This window comes from Schistocerca serialis, chromosome 3, assembly GCF_023864345.2.
Source record: "Schistocerca serialis cubense isolate TAMUIC-IGC-003099 chromosome 3, iqSchSeri2.2, whole genome shotgun sequence".
Taxonomy (NCBI): Eukaryota; Metazoa; Arthropoda; class Insecta; order Orthoptera; family Acrididae; genus Schistocerca; species Schistocerca serialis.
Window position 1 is genome coordinate 144,952,092 of NC_064640.1, and position 22,268 is coordinate 144,974,359.

Genomic DNA, 22,268 nt, shown 5'->3' on the forward strand with positions numbered 1-22,268 from the left:
ACCGATAGCAGCTTAATCTATTCGGTGCTTTCTACTTGCTGTGGTTATCCATTGTAAAATAGGACAGTGTCCAATGCCTAGCTTGATGTGGACTCTGCATTAAAAAAAAGAGCGACATCCCCTTAGTTGTTTATTAGATTGCCGATTTAGAAGTTTTAATGGTTAGTTGATTGTATGATTAAAAAAAAAAAAACAGGCTAAGGTTTATTAATTCTGTGTGTTTCTTCATATTTTTACTGTGAAACAAATTCAAAAGAAGGGACAGAGTCTGAGGTCTGGATTAAGTTGAAATGGGAGCTACACTTGCTCTGCGGACTAATTTCAAGGTTAATAGTATTTGCTCCAGTTTCAAATTTTAATGATGCTCGCTTTTCATTTGTAATGATGATGTGAAATGTTTTTTGATTAACTCAAGTTTAGTCAAAGACTTTGGTCTAAGTATTTAATTATTAGAGTTTGTTAAACATTGTGTTAATACAGTAAGTCCAAATTTTCCTGACTTTTCCTTTATTATATCTGTAACATTACAAAGGGGCTTCGGCACAGAGTTCACGAGTATCTCATTGAAATGTGTTGCATTCATATAGTTGTTAAATAAACAATGTATTGCAGTGCTCAGACGCCATCCACTTCCAAATTATTGTGTTGGAGTCTGGCCTGCTCCAAAGGTTGCCTTCAGTTCCCTATCCCTGTCCTGAAGGTCTTAAAAAAAGTGATTGCAAACTGCATGATGATGACTGCCAAACCTGTAGCATAACAGATCCACAACACCAAGGATTACTATATTCAAAAAATGAGTGATAAGTGGTTTGAATGAACAGTAATATGTGCTCTAAAATAACAACTATCAAATAGTGTGTGACCCATGAAAAAGATAGTGGAGGCCATGAACCACAACAAAGTTAAGAGAAAAGCAAATATCTCATGTGTATGGTTTAAATGGCAATGAGTTGCATGCAAAAGTATAACAAATAATATCTTCTGTTAATGAAATAATAAAACAACAGAGAGAGCTCAAATGGATTTCTATAAGACAGTAACCAAGCCACACAGAAAAGTGAATGACATGTTTATTTTGTATATTGAGAGTAATGTAAAAAGTGATGATTACTATCAAAACTTTACTTTCCAAGAATATTTTAAATATTTGTTTAATGTACAATTTGAGAAGGTCTTTCTTACAAATAATTACATAGTTTCATACTGCAGGAGAGAAGCAGTTTATTTGGTAAGTGTTTATTGTTTTAAAAGAGGGTTCTGAAATATGGAGTCTTCTATGTTAACCTTTTGGTGTTTGTTGCCTTATAAAATAAAAAAATAGTAATGAATATTAATACTAAGAGCATGGTAAATATGATCTGAATATCGTAGTAATCCGGAGGGGGGGGGGGGGGGGGGGGGGGGGGGAAGAACACGAAATGAAATTGCTACCCTACCATGATATTATTGCACTTGGTCTCTCGTGCCCATTATCAGAAACATGTGACGACATTACGGTACACAAAAAAAAACTAAATCAGTTTTTCCCACTGTTATACCCCCCCACACACACACACGTGGAAATCTGAATAGCTTCAAGAGCAAGTTGTTCAGTCATTAAAACAACAGAGCACATTCTGATCGGCTTCAAGTGCACAGATAAACACATGAGCCGACAGAAGCACCCTCACTCCCAAGTGCAATAATATTGTGGTTGACTAATAATATGTCTTTGATGTATTTCTATACATCTGTAATATTTGTTTATTTACGGCAAATCTCCCACGAGATCATTTAATGTAAAACATGTGTTTAGGACAGTTCACAATGAAATTCTATATTTGTTTTTGAAGCTTAGGATAGATGCTTGTTTCCTGCATAAAAAAAAGAAGAATGAACAAGTTCCTCTTTTTTTGCAGCATTTTATTTTCTAAATTTTACATTTCATTAGGATGCTACAGTTAGCAGTAGTAATTCACTCCCTTAAGCAGCACTGCAGAATACATCAGCACCGAGTGAAAAACTATTTCCCAAGCAGGCATTGGTAGTGGATGTACCACAGGCCACAATAGTGTGTCAGTGAAGTGAGGAGACATAAGTGAGCCATGAGAAAGAATCTTGCCTGGCAATCTATACATCAGGGACTCACTAATACTCAGGTATGAAATCTAAGACTTATTTAATAAATAGTTAATAATTACAGTTCCCTTTGGGCAGAGTAAATACTGGGAGCAGCCTAATTGTCATTAAAGCTTTAGTACTACAACACCACTATGCAGTAAACCCATTAAATCTGGAGACATGTGAAAATTATCCAACAACTAATCAGATATGAATAGCTATGAAGCTATACAAAGTATGCACAACATTTCTGTTGCACTCCACTCTCATCAGTTGGCAATAGGTTATAAGCTGAGTATGTTCTCTGTATTCATCATCTTGACCACATTCTGTCTTTAGTAACTTTTGTGAGGAAATGTTTCAATTATTTAATTGCACACGGTTTTAAAGTGTTCAGTAATAAAAGCACCATAATGGCATCCCGGGATTTATTTCAAATAGGTTAACAACCCACAGTCCCAAATTATAGCCATACAGAGCCTACTTGCATCTCCAAACAAATCCAGTATGCTAAAAGAACTGCTTTCAGGAACTACATCAACGAGAATTTACGGAGAACTGGTACCAGGAAGTCCTGCACACCGATCCATTAAGGTGATCCAGGAAAGGGTTAACTTAACTTTATTATGAGCAGGAAAGTTGCTACTCAGCATATAGTGGAGATGTTGAGCCCCAGACAGGCACAACAAAAAGACTCTCACAATTACGGCTTTCAGCCATTAAGGGCTTCGTCAACATCAACAACACCAACACCACACAAAGCGTGGTTTCATTGAGACTGCAGTGTGCGTGTGCACGTGCATGCGTGTATGTCTGTCTATTGCTGACGAAGGCCTTAACGGCCAAAAGCTACAATTGTGAGAGTCTTTTTATTGTGCCTATTTGCGACTCAGCATCTCTGCTGTAAGGTAAGTAGCAACTTTCCTTCTCATAATACTATTACATTCCATCCTGGATTTTCCATTGTTTGGTTTACTTAACTTTTGCAGTCTTGAGTGGGAAGGATGACCAGCTGTACTGTAAGTCACCTACAACACTTTCTACAGACTCATGGCTACAATGAGAAACATTTACAGAGGTTTGGTACCAAGAATGGAACTTCCAAGTGTCAGTGCTTAGAGGAAAACTTTTGAGAATTTTGTACATAAATTTCCTGATCATAGTGTGATAAGGAGAGGCTTAAGCTTGACCAATTATAAAACGGGAGCCTCATGAAAAGAGAAGGTGCCATAAACATGAATTTATGAGATATTCTTCTCTAAAAATTACTTTGAACTGCTTGGAAACTTGACTGTCGAGGGCAATGCCTTAGATCTTCTGGCATCTAACAGATGTGAAATTTTCAATGCAGTTAACAAAGGGAGGACTGTGGTAAGGGGAGGAGGGGTCAGTGACTGTATGACTGTTGTAGCATTAATGACGTGTTACATAGAATGTTAAAAAAACAGGAAGGAAACACATTACATGAGCAGTTAACAGCAAACATCAAATCTTATCCTGAAAGTAGTACAAATAAGTGGAAAACTGCTGGTCATGCTCATTTTCAAGATGAGTTGTGAAACAGATGTCAATAACCACAGGACAATTTTGCTAATGTCAATGTGATGTAGAATTACCGATGTCAATATGTTGCAGAATTATGAAATTAGTTTTACGATACCATATTATGACCTTTAAATGCACAAGATTTGCAAATAGAGCAGGTAGGGGTGGGGAGAATGATAGGCACACGAAGTACACTCTGTTATACACTGTAAGTACAGATGAAGATGTGCAGCCATCTATGAGGCATGTCTGGAAAGTAAGTACAGTTTCGGAAAAAAACTTATAAAAACATTTTTTACAACCAAAATTTATTTTTGCAGCAAAGAAAATTTCTTAACTATTTTACTACATAGTTGCCACCATTTTTCAGACATTCGTCATAGCGGCAAACCAACTTTTTTATGCCCTCATCATCGAAAGATGCAGATGGTGAAGACAGCCATTGTTGAGCACTGATTTCTACATCATTATCGCTGTCAAAGCACCTTCCTCCACTGAGTGGGGTAGTGCACTGGTTAGCACACTGGACTCGCATTTGGAAGGACAATGGTTGAAACCTGTGTCTAGCCACCACATTTTTGGTTATTTGCCTAATTGCTTCAGGCAAATGATGTGATGGTTCCTTTGAAAGGGCTCCGTCTCTAATGACCTCGTTGTTGATGGGACATTAAGACACTACATCTACATCGATACTCCATAATCCATCGAATGGCGGATGGCAAAGAGTAATCATACCACTATTTGTCATTTCCTTTCCTGCTCCACCTGCAAATAGAGTGAGGAAAAAACTACTTGTCTATTTGTCTCTGTATGAGCTCTAATTTCTCCTATCTTATCTTCATGGTCCTTATGTGCAATGTACGTTGGAGGCAATAGAATTGTTCTGCAGCCAGATTCAAATGCCATTTCTCTAAATTTTCTCAACAGTGATCCTTGAAAAGAATGTCGCCTTCCCTTCAGGGATTCCCAGTTGGGTTCCTGAAGCATGTCCGTAACACTTGTGTGTTGTTCGAACGTACTGGTAACAAGTCTAGCATATCAGCCTCTGAACTGCTTTGATGTCTTCCTTTAATTTGACGCTTGAGCAATACTCAGGAGTAGGTCGCACTAGTGTCCCTTACGTGATCTCCTTTGCAGATGAACCACACTTTCCTAGAATTCTCCCGATAAACTGAAGTCGACCATTCGCCTTCACTTAATCTCCTCCCCTCTTCCGCTTTGCTCCAAAATCACACTTCACATTCACAGCAATTGACAGTCCACAGGTGCAAGATCGAGGTTGTATGGTGGGTGATCAAACTGCTCTCAATCAAATTTCTGAATAAGGTTTCGAGTGATACCAACAGAATTGGGCACTGTCATGAAGCAATATGATGCCTTGACTGACGGTCCAATGCCTTTTGTTTTCAGCTGCCCTAATATCTCACCTTCTGACCACCACTTCTTCTTGAACTTGAAACATGATTTTGGAGGAATGCAGTTTGAGAGCGAAAACAATGCAAAAGAAGTGTTCAGCAGTGGCTGTCACTGGCAGCATCTCTCTCTGTAGAGGGCATAGAAAAGTTGGCTCCCCACTATAACAAATGTTGGAAGAATAGTGGCAACCATGTAGAAAAATACTTTAAGAAATGATCTTTCTTGTAAAAATAAATTTTTGTTTGAAAAAATGTTTTTATGAGTTTTTTTCCACAATGGAACTTACTTTCCAGACACACATCATACATGGAATGTTTGCACAAAGATGCCTGGCTGTGACCATTTCTTTAGAGCAGTGAAAAATGAAACTGAGTAAGGAAGAAAAGAAGATTGGAGTTTAACATTCCATTCATGACAAGACCATTTAGGGATTAAACACAAGCTTGGTTAGGAGAAACATGGAGAGAAAATCTGTACTCCCCCTTCTTTAAAAAAAGGTGTCTCCTGTACTCACATTAATTAATTTTCAGTACCCATGGAAACTTAAATCTGGATGGCTGCATGGGGATTTACATCACGATCCTCTGAAATGTGACTCCAATTCCTTTAAATCCTGAGCCAGCTCACTCTGTAAATGTCACTGAATTGTGTTTCAATTCTTTCTCTTTGTGAAGTAACTGTCTTGTTACTTTCAGTTCATCAATATTTTGTTGTTATAAGTGCCCTGCATGTTGCTAAGATCACAATGGATGTATGTCTTGACAGGTGATGCAGGATAGCTGTGATGTGGATGATGAGCATGGATCCCACATGTTGGTTTCACCTTGGTGACAAAATCTGTGCGCTCAAAGTTTTGACACTGAAAACAATGCATGAACTCAGCTTTTTATTTATTTAGTCAGTGTGGGTGAATCATGTCTAGTATCAAAGCAGTTGTTTTCTCCAAACAATTATTCACTCCACTTCATTATAGTCTTCTCCTTGGTTATTTCTTTGTTGTGCCATACACTTCTTGTAAAGTACTTTGTCAACAGCTCATGGTTAGCATTGCTGACTATCATGAGGCCCCGGGTTTGATTCCCAGCCTGCTGAACTCCCCAAAAGGGGAATCCTGTTCAAAAAATGTCGCACACACATTTTTAAGAACTTCGGCATCTGTGTTCATAAGATCACAACATGACATGTCATCTTTATAATAACTGACTGTGTGTTTCATTTCAATTACAAATGGATATTTGCAAGAGAATTGCAATGGAGCTGTTTAGGTACTTGACTGGATTTCATCATCTCTTTTAACCAAGTATCTATGTGCAGCCTTGTAACTGGGACACCAGCAATTCCTTCTATCCTCTTTTGTACATAAAACAGAGGCATTCTCTTAAATGTGTCCCCTTCTCTCTTATTGATAATGAACCCATTACTATGTATGGCCAGTGTACTGTTACTATTTATTTGTGATGACTTTTCACAAGAAATATTTACTGGAGGTCTCTGGAGTAGGTGCTATGGGTCCTTCAGTCCTCCTATACGACTGACATACGATTAGAATTGTTGTTAAGTTACAGAATCAGTGCTGAAGTCAAGTAGAGGCAATGCATATCTAAATGATAACTATGATACGTTGATGCCCTGGAAAGAATAAAGCTTGAAGAGGCAAACAATGGCGGTGAAAGGTCTATACATCGGGATGGAAAGGGACAGGTGTGAATGCACTGTGCAGATACTGCAAATTATGCAAATATCTTGTGTGAGGCGAGGAAGTCGACATTGCTAGTAGTGGCACCTTCTGGCACAACATTGCCACACTCTGCATAGGTCATACGTTGCTCAGCCATGTGAGAGCTCTCCGCTGGACAACAGGGACAATATGTGTTGTCCGCGAGTGCTGAAGGCCGCACGTATGAAGTGAATGACAGGCGTGGCATTGGGCAGCTGTGTGTGCATCACATGCACCTGGCGGCACACCCACTAATTTGGCAGACGCTTCTGGGACGCCGCGCAAGGCGCCACTTTGTGTTGCCCTTGAGAAACTCACTGCTGCGGCAGGACGTGCTTTGCATCAAACGTGCACTGATTTCGGCCGAAAACTGCTACTGTATTTACTGAGAGACGAGCCGAATGTGCCTTCTGGGGTGCGGCTACAGTAAAATTGTGCTAACGGTCATACCATACACCAGTTCTCGTCCAATCACCAAAGTTAAACAACATCGGATCTGGTTAGTACTTGGATGGGTGACCACCTGCGAACACTGGGTGCTGTTGGCTCCCTCCATTTTTTCCTTTTTAGGTCACTACCCCTGCTAGCCCTCTTTTCATGCAACCATTCTGATGTGTCAGAGATGCTTCCATAAGCATTTTTAACTACTGTAATAAACGTAAGATATGTAATTATAGTAATGAACTCAGTTTGAGGTAGAATGGGCAAAGGAAGACTGGTAGGAAGTCTCTGAAAATACAAAACAGTATGAATCGGCAGATATGTTATGCCTCAGTCCAGTATATTAACTTTATAACATCTGATTTTTGACTTTTTCTTGTTGGCGTAAAAATGAAAGTTGTTACATCAAACTAGACAGTCGCCTGAGTGTTTTGTGTAGGTTTGCGGCAATGTACATGCTGTTCCTAGGTCACAGGCTAACTACCCTCATGTGCTGCGAAATCTGTTTGCCCCTGAATGAAATGAGGTGACTGCCCTTACTGCATTGAAAGTGGTTTCTGAAATATACAGTTAAAAATAATAAGTCTCATTCCCTCTAACAAGCTTTGGGATCAATACGGGACTACATTTCTTTCTATATAACACATATTTTAGCTTTTCTCTAACATGCAAATGATAAGTCAAATACAAATCTTCATCATGTGATTGGTTGTAATGGGTGCTTGCGAAATATTGGATCTTATTATGATATAGGTAAGCATATAAACAAAGGACTGGAGTTGGTGAAATGAGTCAGTATATAAACTACTCTACTCAAAAAGTAGTAAGAAGGCCACAAAGTTTCATGTCCCAACCAAATTGACAAACTATTGTCAACAGTCTATCTCACTCTTTGTAAAAAAACAAACTGTTGAGAAGAATAAAATTTCAACTACACAAACGAACACTTTGGTAATAAGAAACTGTACACTGTCACACCTCCTTCCAGTTGTGCTGAAAACTGATGATAGGAATTTCATGTACCACCAGGTTACAAACCACTTACTTGTATGGCTGTGTCTTAATGTATAACTGTAGCTTAGTGGTTTGAGACTTGGAGATGTAGGAGCAAGGTGCATCCCGACATAACAAGCCCACGCAGCACTAATGTATTAAAATTAGCTTTGAAGTCAGCAGTCTTTGAAAGATCACTATTAACTTATTCTTCGGATCCATAGCTTTTATGATCTCTTCAGTTGCCAGTATACTTGACAATCTTTGCAAGCCACAGGCAGAAAATAGGGGTATTTTAAAGCTCAATTATGATAGCACTCACTATGGTAATTTTTTCTGTGTTGCAAGAACACATGACTAGGGTTCACTGATATAAGTAAACCAAGTTTGTCCATGTAAACCACCACCACCACCACCACCACCACCACCACTTGAATAGATGTGGAAGCTTTCTTCCAGTTTGGGAGACACACTGGTATTACAGATGTCCTTCATGGTTCATTTACTGAGTTGGGTCTTCTGTTGCTTATTGCTGTGGCTTGGATGCTGCTAAGTGTCACACTACAATACCCAGAGACACTGTATTGAATTTGCTGCCAGTTGTAGAATATATCCTATCACTAATTTCTATAATAATGCGGCATCTCTGTAAGTTGTCCAATGGACGTAACTGCACTTTATTTGACAGATGAACATGAATGTGGTGGATATTACGCTGAGCGATAGCAATCAGATGCCAACATCACTAACTCAATGTATACAAACCAAGAAGTTTTCACCACATATGAAGAATGTAAGCTTTATGATAACATTATTAAAACTTAAAAATTTAACTACAAAATGAGTTACAAACTTTAATACCCACACAAGGCAATCCATTGGCCAAAACCATCATTGTCAAAATGGTTGTAAACTATAGTAGCCAAATGTGGCTAGACAACAAGCTGAGAGCTGAACCCAGAAGAAAGAAATGAGACTTGAAGTCAAAGTCAACCTACAGGGAGCAGACAGTCCAAATACTTTGAAGAGACAAAGTACAGAAATAAACACAGAGGGACTGGCCTGTAATAGCTGAAATCAATGTAAGAACTGCTGGTCCAGGTCTATTGCCACTGACAGGTAAACACCTGAGTGACTCTGCCCACACTAAACATCATATGTGTTGGTTGGCTGGATAATCAAAGGGACCAAACTATTGGGTTGGGTTGTTTTTGGGGGAGGAGACCAGACAGCGAGGTCATCGGTCTCATCGGATTAGGGAAAGACAGGGAAGGAAGACGGCCGTGCCCTTTCAAAGGAACCATCCCGGCATTTGCCTGGAGTGATTTAGGGAAATCACGGAAAACCTAAATCTGGATGGCCGGACGCGGGATTGAACCGTCGTCCTCCCGAATGCGAGTCCAGTGTGCTAACCACTGCGCCACCTCGCTCGGTGGACCAAACTATTCATTGTGTGCATCCTCCATGAGTTTTCTGTACTATTCTGCTTTGATAACCACACCAGCTCACTCGTATTAGTCTACGTTCACTGGTGGGGATACTAAACAAATATGACATGCATACCAGTATGCAAAAAGGCTGGTCTCAGATATGTATAGTAGTTAGGACGTAAATAAAGTAGCTGGAATCAACTGGGTCAAAGATTTCATGGACGTTGTCCCAAAAAATTGTCATATGACAACTTCACAGTCTATTCCCCTACCCCACACCTAAATATGTGCATTTTAATGTTTTACTGTTATGTAACATGAAATAAAATGTCATAAAAACAAACAGCCCATAATAAGGTGACCATATAACAGCTGACAATTTGTACTTCTAAATCCATGAATTAACGTTTCACAGATTTTAAAAGTGGCCAGCATTAACTATTTATGTACTGATTCAATCATTTACACCTAATTACAAAGAAATATTTACTGCCAACGTTTCTTCATAAAAATGAAAGTCTCAGTTTTACTTGTAACCAGTTACTGCTACATTAAAAAGCGTAGAACTAGTTCAGCTGAACCAATAAACTTTCTGCACATAACTGTCACAATTTAGGCCTACTCAAAAATTTTGTCACTTCATGAAACAGAGATATAGTCAGAATTTTCTGCCACTAATTCTTTGACTGCCATAACAAGTGACAGACTTACTTACAAATGAATATAGGAATCAAGAAGGCTGAAAAATGCCTTTAATTATCTGTACTTCTCAGCCTTGGCAAATGAACTGCAGTTTAATTTACCAATCACAGAGTATTAAAGTAAACTAGAAATTTTCCCTTGCCTGTATTAGTTAACCTATTTGTGGCACTAAAAAAGATGCTAAAGAACTACTCAGAGATATAACAGTGCTTGGCGCTTAAGGATGTCACATACATTTATCATCCAATAACTTAAAAATTTTATGAATAGCACCACTATGGAAGTTTATTTCTTACCAATAACAATTGGCATAAATTTATGTTCCCTGAAACAATATGTTATGTACTTCAATGCAGTATACATTTAGGACTCCAGTGTTAGTAACTGTACCTGTCAGTACCATGAGTCAAATTAACACCTGACAGGCACCTACATGTACACTTATACTGTGACCTTTCAATTTACAGGAATGTGGTTCTGTTCAGCATAATTGAGCTGCAAATTCAAATTCACAGTATCATCTTCAGACCCATTACCATGAAGGTGGTAATTTTATGATCTACGCACTCAACAGTGGGCTTGCTAGTGAGTGTACCAAGGCAAACATCACTTATAGCTTTACTTACCCAATGTAAAAATGACTGTTTAAATTTGATACATTAATAGTTCAAATGTGCATGATTGCATAAGGCCACAATCTACAGTGCCCATTTAATTTTTATTAAAAAAGGAGCACTTTAAAAATTTTACAAAAACCTGAGACAATTAAAGAAAAAACAGGACACAAACTGTACTGACAAAATTTAATTGACATAGACTTTTCCTTTGCATTCATGCACTCAGATGAACCCAAATTATTTTTTAAAAATTATTTTGCTACACTGTCACTGCACTTTTCACTTTTATGTATGTTATCAGGAAGTACATTTGCGTTTGAATGCTCATGCGATGTTTCTTTATCTTAACATGATTCACAATGCCAGACCTTACATCTTGTCCAACAATGAAGTTTGATTTGCACAACATAAATTCTATAGTTTCTCCACCACCAGTGGTAAAAGTGAACTCACTTTTCATATTACATTTAAAATTACACTTCCGTTTTGGCCTCGGTATATAGATATTTATACTGTATTACTTTGGCATTATGAAACAGTGAACATGAATCGGTGCTATAAAAAAGTGCAAAACATTAACAGTAAATTGATAAAGATTGCAGGGCAAGTTGTACAAGTGCTGCTTTCTAGCATATATACTTGCACAATGCTTAGCAAACTGCATATAAAAAATCTGACAGCGTAAAATACTTTGGCATGGCAGAATCACAAACAAGTGAGACATTTGAGCATCTTCAAAATTCACTTTTTAGTACAGCTTTTCAGACTCTTCAAAAAAAAAAAAAGCATGGCTGTTTAAGGAAAAATGGGACGAATGGGCATCATATCACAGTCATCAAAGCAGTTATGTAGTGCTAACAATTAGCTGACTTCTTGTTGTTGTCATGGATCAAACCTGATGCGTGTTGTATCATTCTTCATTACTTCCCTTTAGCAGTCTACAATGGAAGGCATGCAGTGTGAGAACAATATAGCACCCATTTCTGTGATATTTTGTTTCTCTTCTTGCTGTAAGCTCTCATGGCAGAAAATGCTCCACATGTCTCTTAAGAATCAGCTCCATTTTGGACTACACAACTCATTTCATAACAATCTTCAAAACAAATGGGTTCACCAGTATAAAAATACAAATCTATTGGAAATACTCAGAATGAATTTTCACACTGCAACAGTGTGTGCACTGATATGAAACTTCCTGGCAGATTAAAACTGTGTGCCGAACCAAGACTCTAACTTGGGACCCCTCCTGTGCAGAAGAGATTCTGTGAAGTTTGGAAGGTAGGAGATGTGGTACTGGCAGAAGTAAAGCTGTGAGGATGGATCGTGAGTCATGTTTGGGTTGCTCAGTTGGTTGAGCACTTGTCTGCTAAAGGCAAAGGTCTCGATTTCGAATCTTGGTCCAGCACATAGTTTTAATCTGCCAGGAAGTTTCATTTCAAATTGCAAGTACTATAGCAGGCTATACCTTTGCTGTGGAAAATGCAGCCACTATTCTTTTCCTACTAGAAACATCAACTACTCACAATGTCTTAAAACCCCATGCAAATAAGGTGAAGGCTGTTAAAGACACGGCTTCAAAGTATGTTCTGCTGGACTGCGTGTGGTTTCACAACAAGACAGTTACAACACGAAGTGAAAGTGCAACCAGTAATGATCTTGCTACTGAATAACGATTAAGTTTCTCTGAATCTAGTTTCCTTGGTCAAAATGTTTTCTCGTAATAAAATTTAGTATCAAAGGAAGTCTAACATGTAATGAAGTACGGTAGATCGATAATCCAGGTAATTAGTATGGATTATTGCATACTCAACTGCAAACATAGTTTACTGGAGAAAGGAACAACACAGACCCAGTGGTTGCCAAACTGAAGTGAGATGAGTCTTTACAAAAGCATATTTTCAATTTAATATGTATTCTACAGCCACTTCAAACAATTTTAGACAAACAGCATTAATGGTGTTGATATTTAATTTTTATTCATTATTAGTGTCTCCCGAAAATTTTTACATTTTGCAGCTATATGTTCTTGCAACGGCTTCTTTAGTTACTCCAAGCTTCTGAAAATTCAGTGACTCCAGCACTCAATAATGATGTTAATGTAGAATGCAGCTATTACCTAGCTGCTGCCTTTCGTGAACTGCAAAGTGACCCCACTGTTTCCATTTAAGTTATGAAATTTCATTCCACTAGTGGTCAAGAACAGAACTTTATATAATGTGTCAGTTCCAGTAAAGAGGAAACACTACACATGATGTACATGACACTTCACTGCCGGATGGCTTGTGGCAATTCAGTGGCCTCTGTACAAAGGCTAACCATTGGGCTGATCTGGAAAGCATGTTACTACTTTCATCCACTCACAATGAACAGCATCTAAGAATTCCATGTATCATGGCCTTGTTTCATACACTTTATATCCATATTCAAGCAAAGATTGCACAAAAGGCTTTTGGAATGGACTAAGACTTACTTTCATTGTCAAAAAGCTGTGGTTGCAGTATTTAAGATGTTTTAAACCCTGAGCACTCGTCTCCAGTTATCTCTGGCGTGGTAACAAAGTTAATTTATCACTAAAAACAAACTTGACTGATGTTTCAAAACTAGGAAAAATATATCTACTTCTCAAGTTCAGGTAGATTAGAAACATAATGAATAGTCAAACACAAAAAAACTTCTGATAAGTTTGTTTGTGTGGCCATCCTCCACAGCAAGCAAAGAAATACTTGTTTTGTAAATAAAACTGCCTTTTCTTGTTGCAACTTAATTTATTTTTTCCAGACACGTTTCGCCTTTTTCTTACTCTTAAGGCATCTTCAGTGGGATCTAGAATGATACAGTTTTATTATTTTTAGATTATCAAACAGTTCGCCTTTTTTTCTTTCTTCTTCTTCTTCTTCTTCTACTGCCTTAGAGTAACAGAAAGGTGAAACGAGCCTGGGAAAAATAAATTAAGTTGCAGCAAGAAAAGGCAGTTTTATTTACAAAACAAGTATGTCTAAAGACATTTTACCCAAGTGCTTGGTGTCCACCCCCTAGCACTGGCCGCAACTGCTGAATCATTGTGAAAGAGCTGGACAAGGTACAAAAGTTTGCAAGATAATCAATTAACAAAGGACTCTTTACCACAAAGGTTCTGCAACTGGTAACAGCAAACATAATCACACATAAAACAGAGCCTTGACAGAATCAATTCTCTTACACCAGTGTGTTGGCAATATATAGTCACAAACTAACAGAGAGAAGAAAAGAATTTTATAAAAATGAGATGGCCCCAAAATTCCAAATAATGTCATTACCTTAGTCCCACTTATTTTATGCAACATAAAATCTGTCATAAAGGATACTCAAACTCTCTTCCTACGAGACTGGTCCTTTTCAAATATGCAGTGACTTATTCTAATTTTATTGCAAAGTGTGGTGGCACTACTGTCAAGGCACTGCAGGTGCCGTCATGAGCAGTGAAGGACAAATCTCTGCACCCACATCCACATTTCAAGTTTTGCCTGAATCAATGAAGATGAGTATTGGTATAATGTCTTTGAAATGGATAGGGTCACTTTCCTTCTACATCTCTATTCTATGCTTGAGCTAAATCTTTAATGATGTCATGAACCGGATGTTAAACTTTAAATCCTTTCCAATTTAATTTCTCATAAAAAAAAAAGAACCACTGAAGCCCTGATAAAAGAAAAAGGCTACTGTGGACTAGTGACATGAATCATTAGGGTGTCTGTAAACGTATCAGATGAATACTCTTTAGCCTTCTGATGAAGTCACAAACATCCTGGAGATTCCACAATGAAATTTTCACTCTGCAGCAGAGTGTGTGCTAATCTGAAACTTCCCAGAAGATTAAAACTGTGTGCCTGACGTGGACTCAAACCTGAGACATTTGTCATTTGCAGGCAAGTGCTCCATGGACTGAGCTACACAAGCACAACTCATGGCCCACCAAACAGCTTTACTTCCACCAGTACCTCATATGCTGCCTTCAAAACTTCACACAAGTTCTCCTACATAACTTGTAGGACTAGCACTGCTGCAAGAAAGGATGTTGAGGAGACATGGCTTAGCCACAGCATGAGGGATTCTTTGCAGAATTCTGTGAAGTTCAGTAAGTAGAAGACGATGTACTGGTGGAAGTAACACTGTTAGGACAGCTCATGAGTTGTATTCAGCTTCTTTGGTAGTGAACTTGCCCATGACAAGCAAAGGTCTTGGGTTGGAGCACCGGTCCAGCACACAGTTTTAATCTGCCAGGAAGTTTCACACTGAAGATAGATGAAAATAATACTGCAGGAGACATTTATGGCATTGATGAGTCACAAAAAACCTGTGTGTGTACACTTTACTTCATGTCTTGTCTATAAGTGAGAACACAGTAGAAGTGGTATCAATTAGCGAGTATTTCACCAAATTCATCTTCCAAATAAGTAAACTTGAAAGTAAGAGCATCCCATTCACATAGACTGCATTTTAGCTCTTGGACTTCCTTATAATACGAAAACATTACTTACCTTGTGGTTTAGGGGGGTTGAGTTAACAATGTGATACCATGCCAACAGACTGATAACATTTTTATGGTAGAAATATGAGCCATATGAAACGACTAATGATTGACGTCACTAACAACACAGTTATATTAGAAAAATAAAACCTGGAAAACTAATGGCTCCTCCATGAAAATAAGGGTTCAAGGCTAGGAGTGCTCCTGTTATGCAGGAAATATCAGACTGAGGGAAAACAAGAGCTTGAAACAGGGATGTAAATTAAATTACAGAGTGCACGCTGTATTAAAAACACACATTCACTGGCTTTCCTAATCCCAGCGAAACTGTCAACTTGCAAACTTATCTAGTCCTTGGGCAGTTCAGTCTATCACTACTACCCCCCCCAGCCACCCCCCCCCCACTCTCTCTCTCTCTCTCTCTCTCTCTCTCTCTCTCTCTCTCTCTCTCTCTCTCTGTACAACACTTGGATCACCAACCCCACTAGGCCTATGTAAGTTTAGTAAATAACACACTCTAAGCCATCACCCAAAAACAAACAGAAATTCCCAGACATTGTATACAGAACACATGACACTTCTGAAACTATACTGGCAGCTTGTGTTCATCAGCAGACCCATTTAAGTTACCTAAAATTCTATCAGAACTCAGTTTAATTGGAAGACACATATAATGTCAAATTTTGATGGAGTATTTTGGAAACTGGGTTCGAGCTTACTTACAAAACAATTTTTTATCTGCATTCTGAACTATTTTTACCTGAGCTGCTTGGGATTCACTGTATTGCCAACAGATTGATCTCCATCAAGAAGCACTTTGAGTGTAATTTATTTGTTTCTTTAATCATCGAGAGCATGCAATGATATAGCATTTGCAAATAGGACACAGTAAAAATAAGTAGCTGAAATGTACACACACACACACACACACACACACACACACACACACACACACACACACACACACACACACACACTTTATGCAGATTTTTTTGGGAGGATAGAACAAGTGGCCGGGTGATAAGAGTTCCCTCACCCTGAAGTCTTCGTGGTTATGACTAACTCAATTGAGCCATAATCCAAGGCATGGGAAAGACTGTAAGGTGTCAATCTGCTTTTGAGTTGGCTAAGCTTACAAATATACAATATAGGTAGGTAATAAGTAAATAATCTGTAGCACGGCCGAAGGTCTTATTCACTCCACATTTAACACACTTTGTTAAAAACAAATGGAAGTGCAAGTTAAATACAGGATCACTATTTTACATACTATGCAAATGTCCAGTAGGCGTTTGGTGCATACTGCGTATCATACATCAATGAGGAAAAAATGCAATGAAGAGCCAAGCCAAATCATTTAACCAAGAGACTTCCACATCTGGCTTATACTCCCACTGGGCCAAGAGGATAGTTTTGGTAAAACAGTCTAAGGGGGAAATTATTAGCCACAATGAGCCATGGACTTTGCTGATGCAGGGAAGCTCTCACGGGCCTCAATAATACAGATAGCCGTATTGCAAGTACGACTGCAGCAGATGTAACACTGGAGGGGCCATATAAACATGTGATTCTTGAAATGCAGCAACTACCTTTTCAGTAGTTGCATGGGCAGCAGTCTGGATGAGTGACTGAGCTGGCCTTGTAACATTAGCCAAAATGGCCTTACTGTGCTGGTACTGTGAACAGCTTTAAGCAAGACGGAAACTACATTTTTCCTCAAGGGCATGCAAGCTCCACTGTAAGGTTAAATGATAATGGCATACATTGGGTAAAATATTCCAGAATGTTCAGCTGTCATGATACAGCTTGGGAATTGCTTGCAGGTTGCACATTGCATCCAGCATTCTCAGCAACGGCAACAGTAACTTATACAATTTGTGGAGCTATTGGCCATAGGCCTCTCCCAGGAACAACTCCCAAACCGCCAGTTGACTTGAACTTCCAAAAATGGCGTAATATAATGCTGAAACTGGTAGCCCAAGAGAACTGCTAAGGTCCTGCAACCATCTCTGAAAATATGGACATACAGAGAGCATAATTTAGTCACAACAAACACACAGTTAAAGAATCATGAAAGACTGCATATGTAAGAAAGACCAGGGGCACTGGAGGATTTCTGAATTGATTACATAATAAGGCAGAGATTCTGAAACCAGTCTTCCCTTTAACCAGCTATGTCTGTTGTTATCCATCTGCCAGAAAACTTGTGCTCATTTGGTGGGGTATCCACAAATTACCACCCAATGGAACTATTTTTTTAAACATAACACTAACGGAAAAAGTCAATAACATAACTATATAGCACAAAATGACTTCATAAAAAACAATCGATGTTCCGAGTGGTATATTCTTAATGTTAGGTACCGGAAGAAGCAGGTAACTACCAAAAGACAAGTTTCATCGATCAGAAAACTGTGGATACAGATTCTAAGTGAGAAGACTGGGTGGCAGCATCAATATTTCAACGTACAATATTCATATACCACAAAAGGAACCTTCAACTACAACTGCAATATAAAGTTCCTTGGCAAACTAACATATACCTACAGTTAAGTCCCATAGTGTTCAGAGCCATTTGAACCTACAGTTGTCAACAAAATCTGAAAATTCTCAGCACATATTTACAGCATTTACACAAAAAAAAAAAAAAAAAATCACATCTGAAATACTACTTATCTATTTATTTTAAGTTTATCCTTGTCACATTACTAACAGACCATACACATTAACATGGTTCTGCAGGAAAAGGGGTTCTGTATAGCATACGAATTTATTTTAGATCATAGAATTGTTTCATCAGAACACAATAACAAAAAGAATAGCATATTCCACTTACGAAATATATACGAAAACTTCTTGCACTCAAATTTCCTCTACAAAGCATGATTTAAATCGCAAGCATAAACAAAGTTCAGTGTCATACGTGAAGATATGTTACTCACGAATCAAAGTCCACCCATTTCACAAATTGGGTACGTTATTATACATTATCGATGGTATAGTTTGGGATTTGAGGGTCCGATTTGATGTGTACAATAGGTTTGGTATGGTCAGACAAGTTTCAGCAATAATTTCTCCATGAATATTATTGTTATTCCTTAACTGATTTTATCCTAAATGTCACAATCAGAATTTTATCATCTCTATACACACACACATAAATCATTGATTTAATACTCAGAAGCCTAATCAATATTAGTAAAATAACCAAACACACAGAAACTACCTAAAAAACCTAAATTAATCTTAATTTAGAACCATCGATACAAGTATGATGCATTACTTTACAAAGATAGCGTTATCACCCTTTAAAATTTCCGCGGTTGAATAATATAATTTTTACACAAGACTTACATATAATTTTCTTTTCAGCAAGCATAATTCCTTGTGGTTCGTTTTTAATATATTATAAATTTCTAGCCCATGTACTGAGAGTTGAGAAATGGATATAAAATGTGGTTATAATTAAACTTTCGCTGCTCGAGAGGACCCCATGAAAAAAGATGTGATCGAAGGAGAACGGAACTGTGTTGAAACATTTGCAGGAAAATATGGGAGAGAAATAACGAATAAATCATCGAAAGAAATACGTTTTAATTTCCACATGGGAGGGTAACATTCTTAATTACGTACCATGTTTACGTTCCAGGTTATAAACGTTGCTCCACGTGACGACCATCAACATCCACGACAGCCTGGAACCGCACTAGCAGCACATTTCGAACGGTGGAGTATGGAATGTTTAGCAGTCATGACACAGCTTGTGCATTACTTGCAGATAGCACATTTCACCCAACACTCTCAGGTATGGCAACAGTAACTTCTTCCACAATTTGTGGCGCAATTGGCCGTCGGCCGTCGGCTTCTCCCAGGTAGTAGTAGTATGGTATTCTGCCTCTTCCACTTTTGTCTGTCCATAGCCAGTATTTTCATTTCTGAATATAAGTCTCCTTTGATACTGCCCAGCATTTGATATCTTCTTTTTCCTCTTCCATTTTTTCCCTTCACCATTCCTTCTATTCCTTCTTTAATAAACAGTCCCTCCTCAAACAATGTCCAATCCAGTTCCGTTTTCTCTTTCTGATGACTTTCAGCATGTTTCTTTCTTCTCCAACTCTTCTTGATACTTCTTCATTCCTTACTCAGTCTTCCCATTTCACCTTTTCCGTTCTTCTCCATATGCACATCTCTAGTGCCTCCAATCTTCTTTCATCTTCCTTCCTCAATATCCAGGTCTCCGCACCATACAGTGCAATGCTCCAGATGTAACATGTGGAAAGTCCTTTCCTCAGATCTTTGTTTAGTGGTCCACAAAGTAATTTCTGTTTCCTCTTGAATGCTTCTTTTGCCATTGCAGTTATTTTCCTAATTTCTGTTGAGCAATACATATCATCAATTATTACACTTCCCAAGTAATTGAAGTTATTCACTTGCTCTATTTCCTCTCCCCCTATTTTCATACAGAATTTCTCCCCTTTCCTCCAATTACCATGCTTTTCGTTTTCTTTTTGTTAATCTCCATTCCATATTCTTCTAATTTTGTGTTTAGATCATCTAACATTTGTTCCATCTCTCTTGCACACTCTGCCAGCACAACCATGTCGTCTGCATACCTTGTACACTCCACTCTCTGACGCCCTATACAAACTTCTCTCCTTTCATCAAAACTTCCATTAATGATTTCCTCCAGACAGATATTGAACAGTGTGACCGATAAATAACAACCTTGTCTTACACCTCTTTCCAGTTTCATTTCTTCACTCATCAGACCTCTTATTCTTACTCTTGCTGTCTGGTTCAAATGTAAATTTCTAATTAGCCATCTATCCCTCCAGTCAACTCCATGTTTTCTTAGGATTTCCATCAGTTTGTCCCATCTGACACAGTCAAAAGCCTTCTCAAGGTTAATGAATACAACATACACCTTCCTTTTCCTCTCCATGCACCTCTCCCCTATCACTCGCAGTAGCCCAATGGCATCTCTAGTTCCTACTCCTCGCCTGAAACCAAATTGCTCATCTCCTGTTACGCAATTCAGCGTTCCATACAGCCTTCTGTTGAGCGTCGTTAGCTAGACTTTGGCTGCATGCGATATCAGACTCACTGTTCTATGTTCCTCACACTTATTGCTGTTCTTTTTCTTTTCTATAGGTATTAAGATACTTTCTGTAAAGTCCTTTGGCCATTTTCCTGTCATGTATATTTGATTACACAATTCAGTCAATTCCCTTTTTCCTTCTTTCTCCAATGACTTTAACAGTTCCGCAGGAATCTCATCAATTCCCATTGTCTTTCCATTTAAATAAAGAATGTAATAATTCAGCTTTCTGTCTGTTGTCTTAACTTTCAGCACCCGACTGATCCATGAGAGAGACAACATAACAAATTTTGATTCATTCATAGTTTTTACGTGGGATCAGCACTCCCAAAGGATTTTCTGACAGAACTGTTTACAGTATCTGACTATAGAAGTTGTTGTAATCTTCGTAATAGCTCTTCTTACTGATGCATGGGTTAGCATTAACCTTCCTCCAAGTTTCCCTACATTCTTTTATGTAGTGAAAAGATAACAGTCACTGTTTTTGCAACATTCTCTGAATGTTTGTTTTGCAAATAAAAGTGCCTTCTCTTGTTGCACTATACTTTATTTTCCCAGACGCATCTCACCTTTTTTCACTTTAAGGCATCATCAGTGGGATCTGTGAGGGTCATTCAATAATTAGACAAACTGGTCTAGAGGAAAAGCACTTATTTTTACAAACCAGTACTTTTTCTACATTTCAGCACAATCCCCGTGAACATCATGTACTTGTTTCAACGAGCTTCAAGCGTTTTTATTCCAGCTGCAAAGAATTCTTTATCTTGATGTTTGAACCAATTTCCCACAAACTTTTTCATGTCTTCGTTGTCCTGGATCCTCTTCCCACATAATGCCTCCTTCAGTGCACCAAACAAATGGAAATCACTAGGTGCTAAATCGGGACTGTAAGAGTGATGAGGCAGTACTTCCCAGCCCATTTTGTCGATGGTTTCATGGATTAGTTGAACAATATGAGGACGTGCGTTGTCTTGCTGGAGAATCACACCTCTCGTCTGAGATCGACAACGTCTCTCTCTCTCTCATGGCTGGCTGCACCTTGTTTAAAAGCAAATCCGAGTAGTATTGGCTGTTCATTGTATACTGATGATGGATGTGGTTATTTATTAGTCTAGCAGTCACAGAAGATGTAGCAGTTACTGCAGGTCTCAGCAATCAGCAATGGCACCTGCCACCGAATCTGCACCACGAACGGCCCGCCCGTGCGTCACAAAGCTCGATGTCTTAACACTAAGAAATTGTTGTGAGTGAAAGAGATAGTTCGGGATTTACTGGCTTCGTGTGTGCTCCGGCAGGTCCCTTAATGCTGGAACTACTATAGACAACTATCTGATACCTCATATAGAGGATTTCACGCAGTTACTGCATGGCTTGAAGTTCTTTTCTGTATTGGACTGTGTGAAAGCATATCACCAAATTCTGATGCACGAGCCGGACATTCCGAAAACGGCAATCATTACGCCTTTCGGCCTTTGCGAATACTGCTTCATGACATATGGTTTAAAAAACACTGCACAGACTTGGCAACGTTTCATTGATTCGATTTTGCTACCACTTCCTTTCGCTTTTGCCTATTTGGATGACATACTTATCTCTTCCTCGTCTGTGGAGGAACACAAATTTCACCTTGATGCAGTTCATGCGGCTCTTGCAGCCAACAGCGTGGTTATTAACAACGAAAAATCGCAGCTCTGTTCCACAT

At 38.6% G+C, this 22,268-nt stretch overlaps 1 protein-coding gene across 1 annotated transcript in view; it reads right to left on the reverse strand.

Annotated features, from left to right (window-relative positions):
* LOC126471549 (CDGSH iron-sulfur domain-containing protein 3, mitochondrial) overlaps positions 1–18,418 on the reverse strand; it is a 33,120-nt gene extending 14,702 nt beyond the window's left edge. The window contains exon 1 of the mRNA XM_050099776.1: positions 18,305–18,418. Coding sequence (XP_049955733.1) covers positions 18,305–18,352 — 48 coding nt within the window. The 5' untranslated portion in view covers positions 18,353–18,418. The remainder of the gene's footprint in view (positions 1–18,304) is intronic.
* Between the last annotated feature and the right edge of the window lie 3,850 nt (positions 18,419–22,268).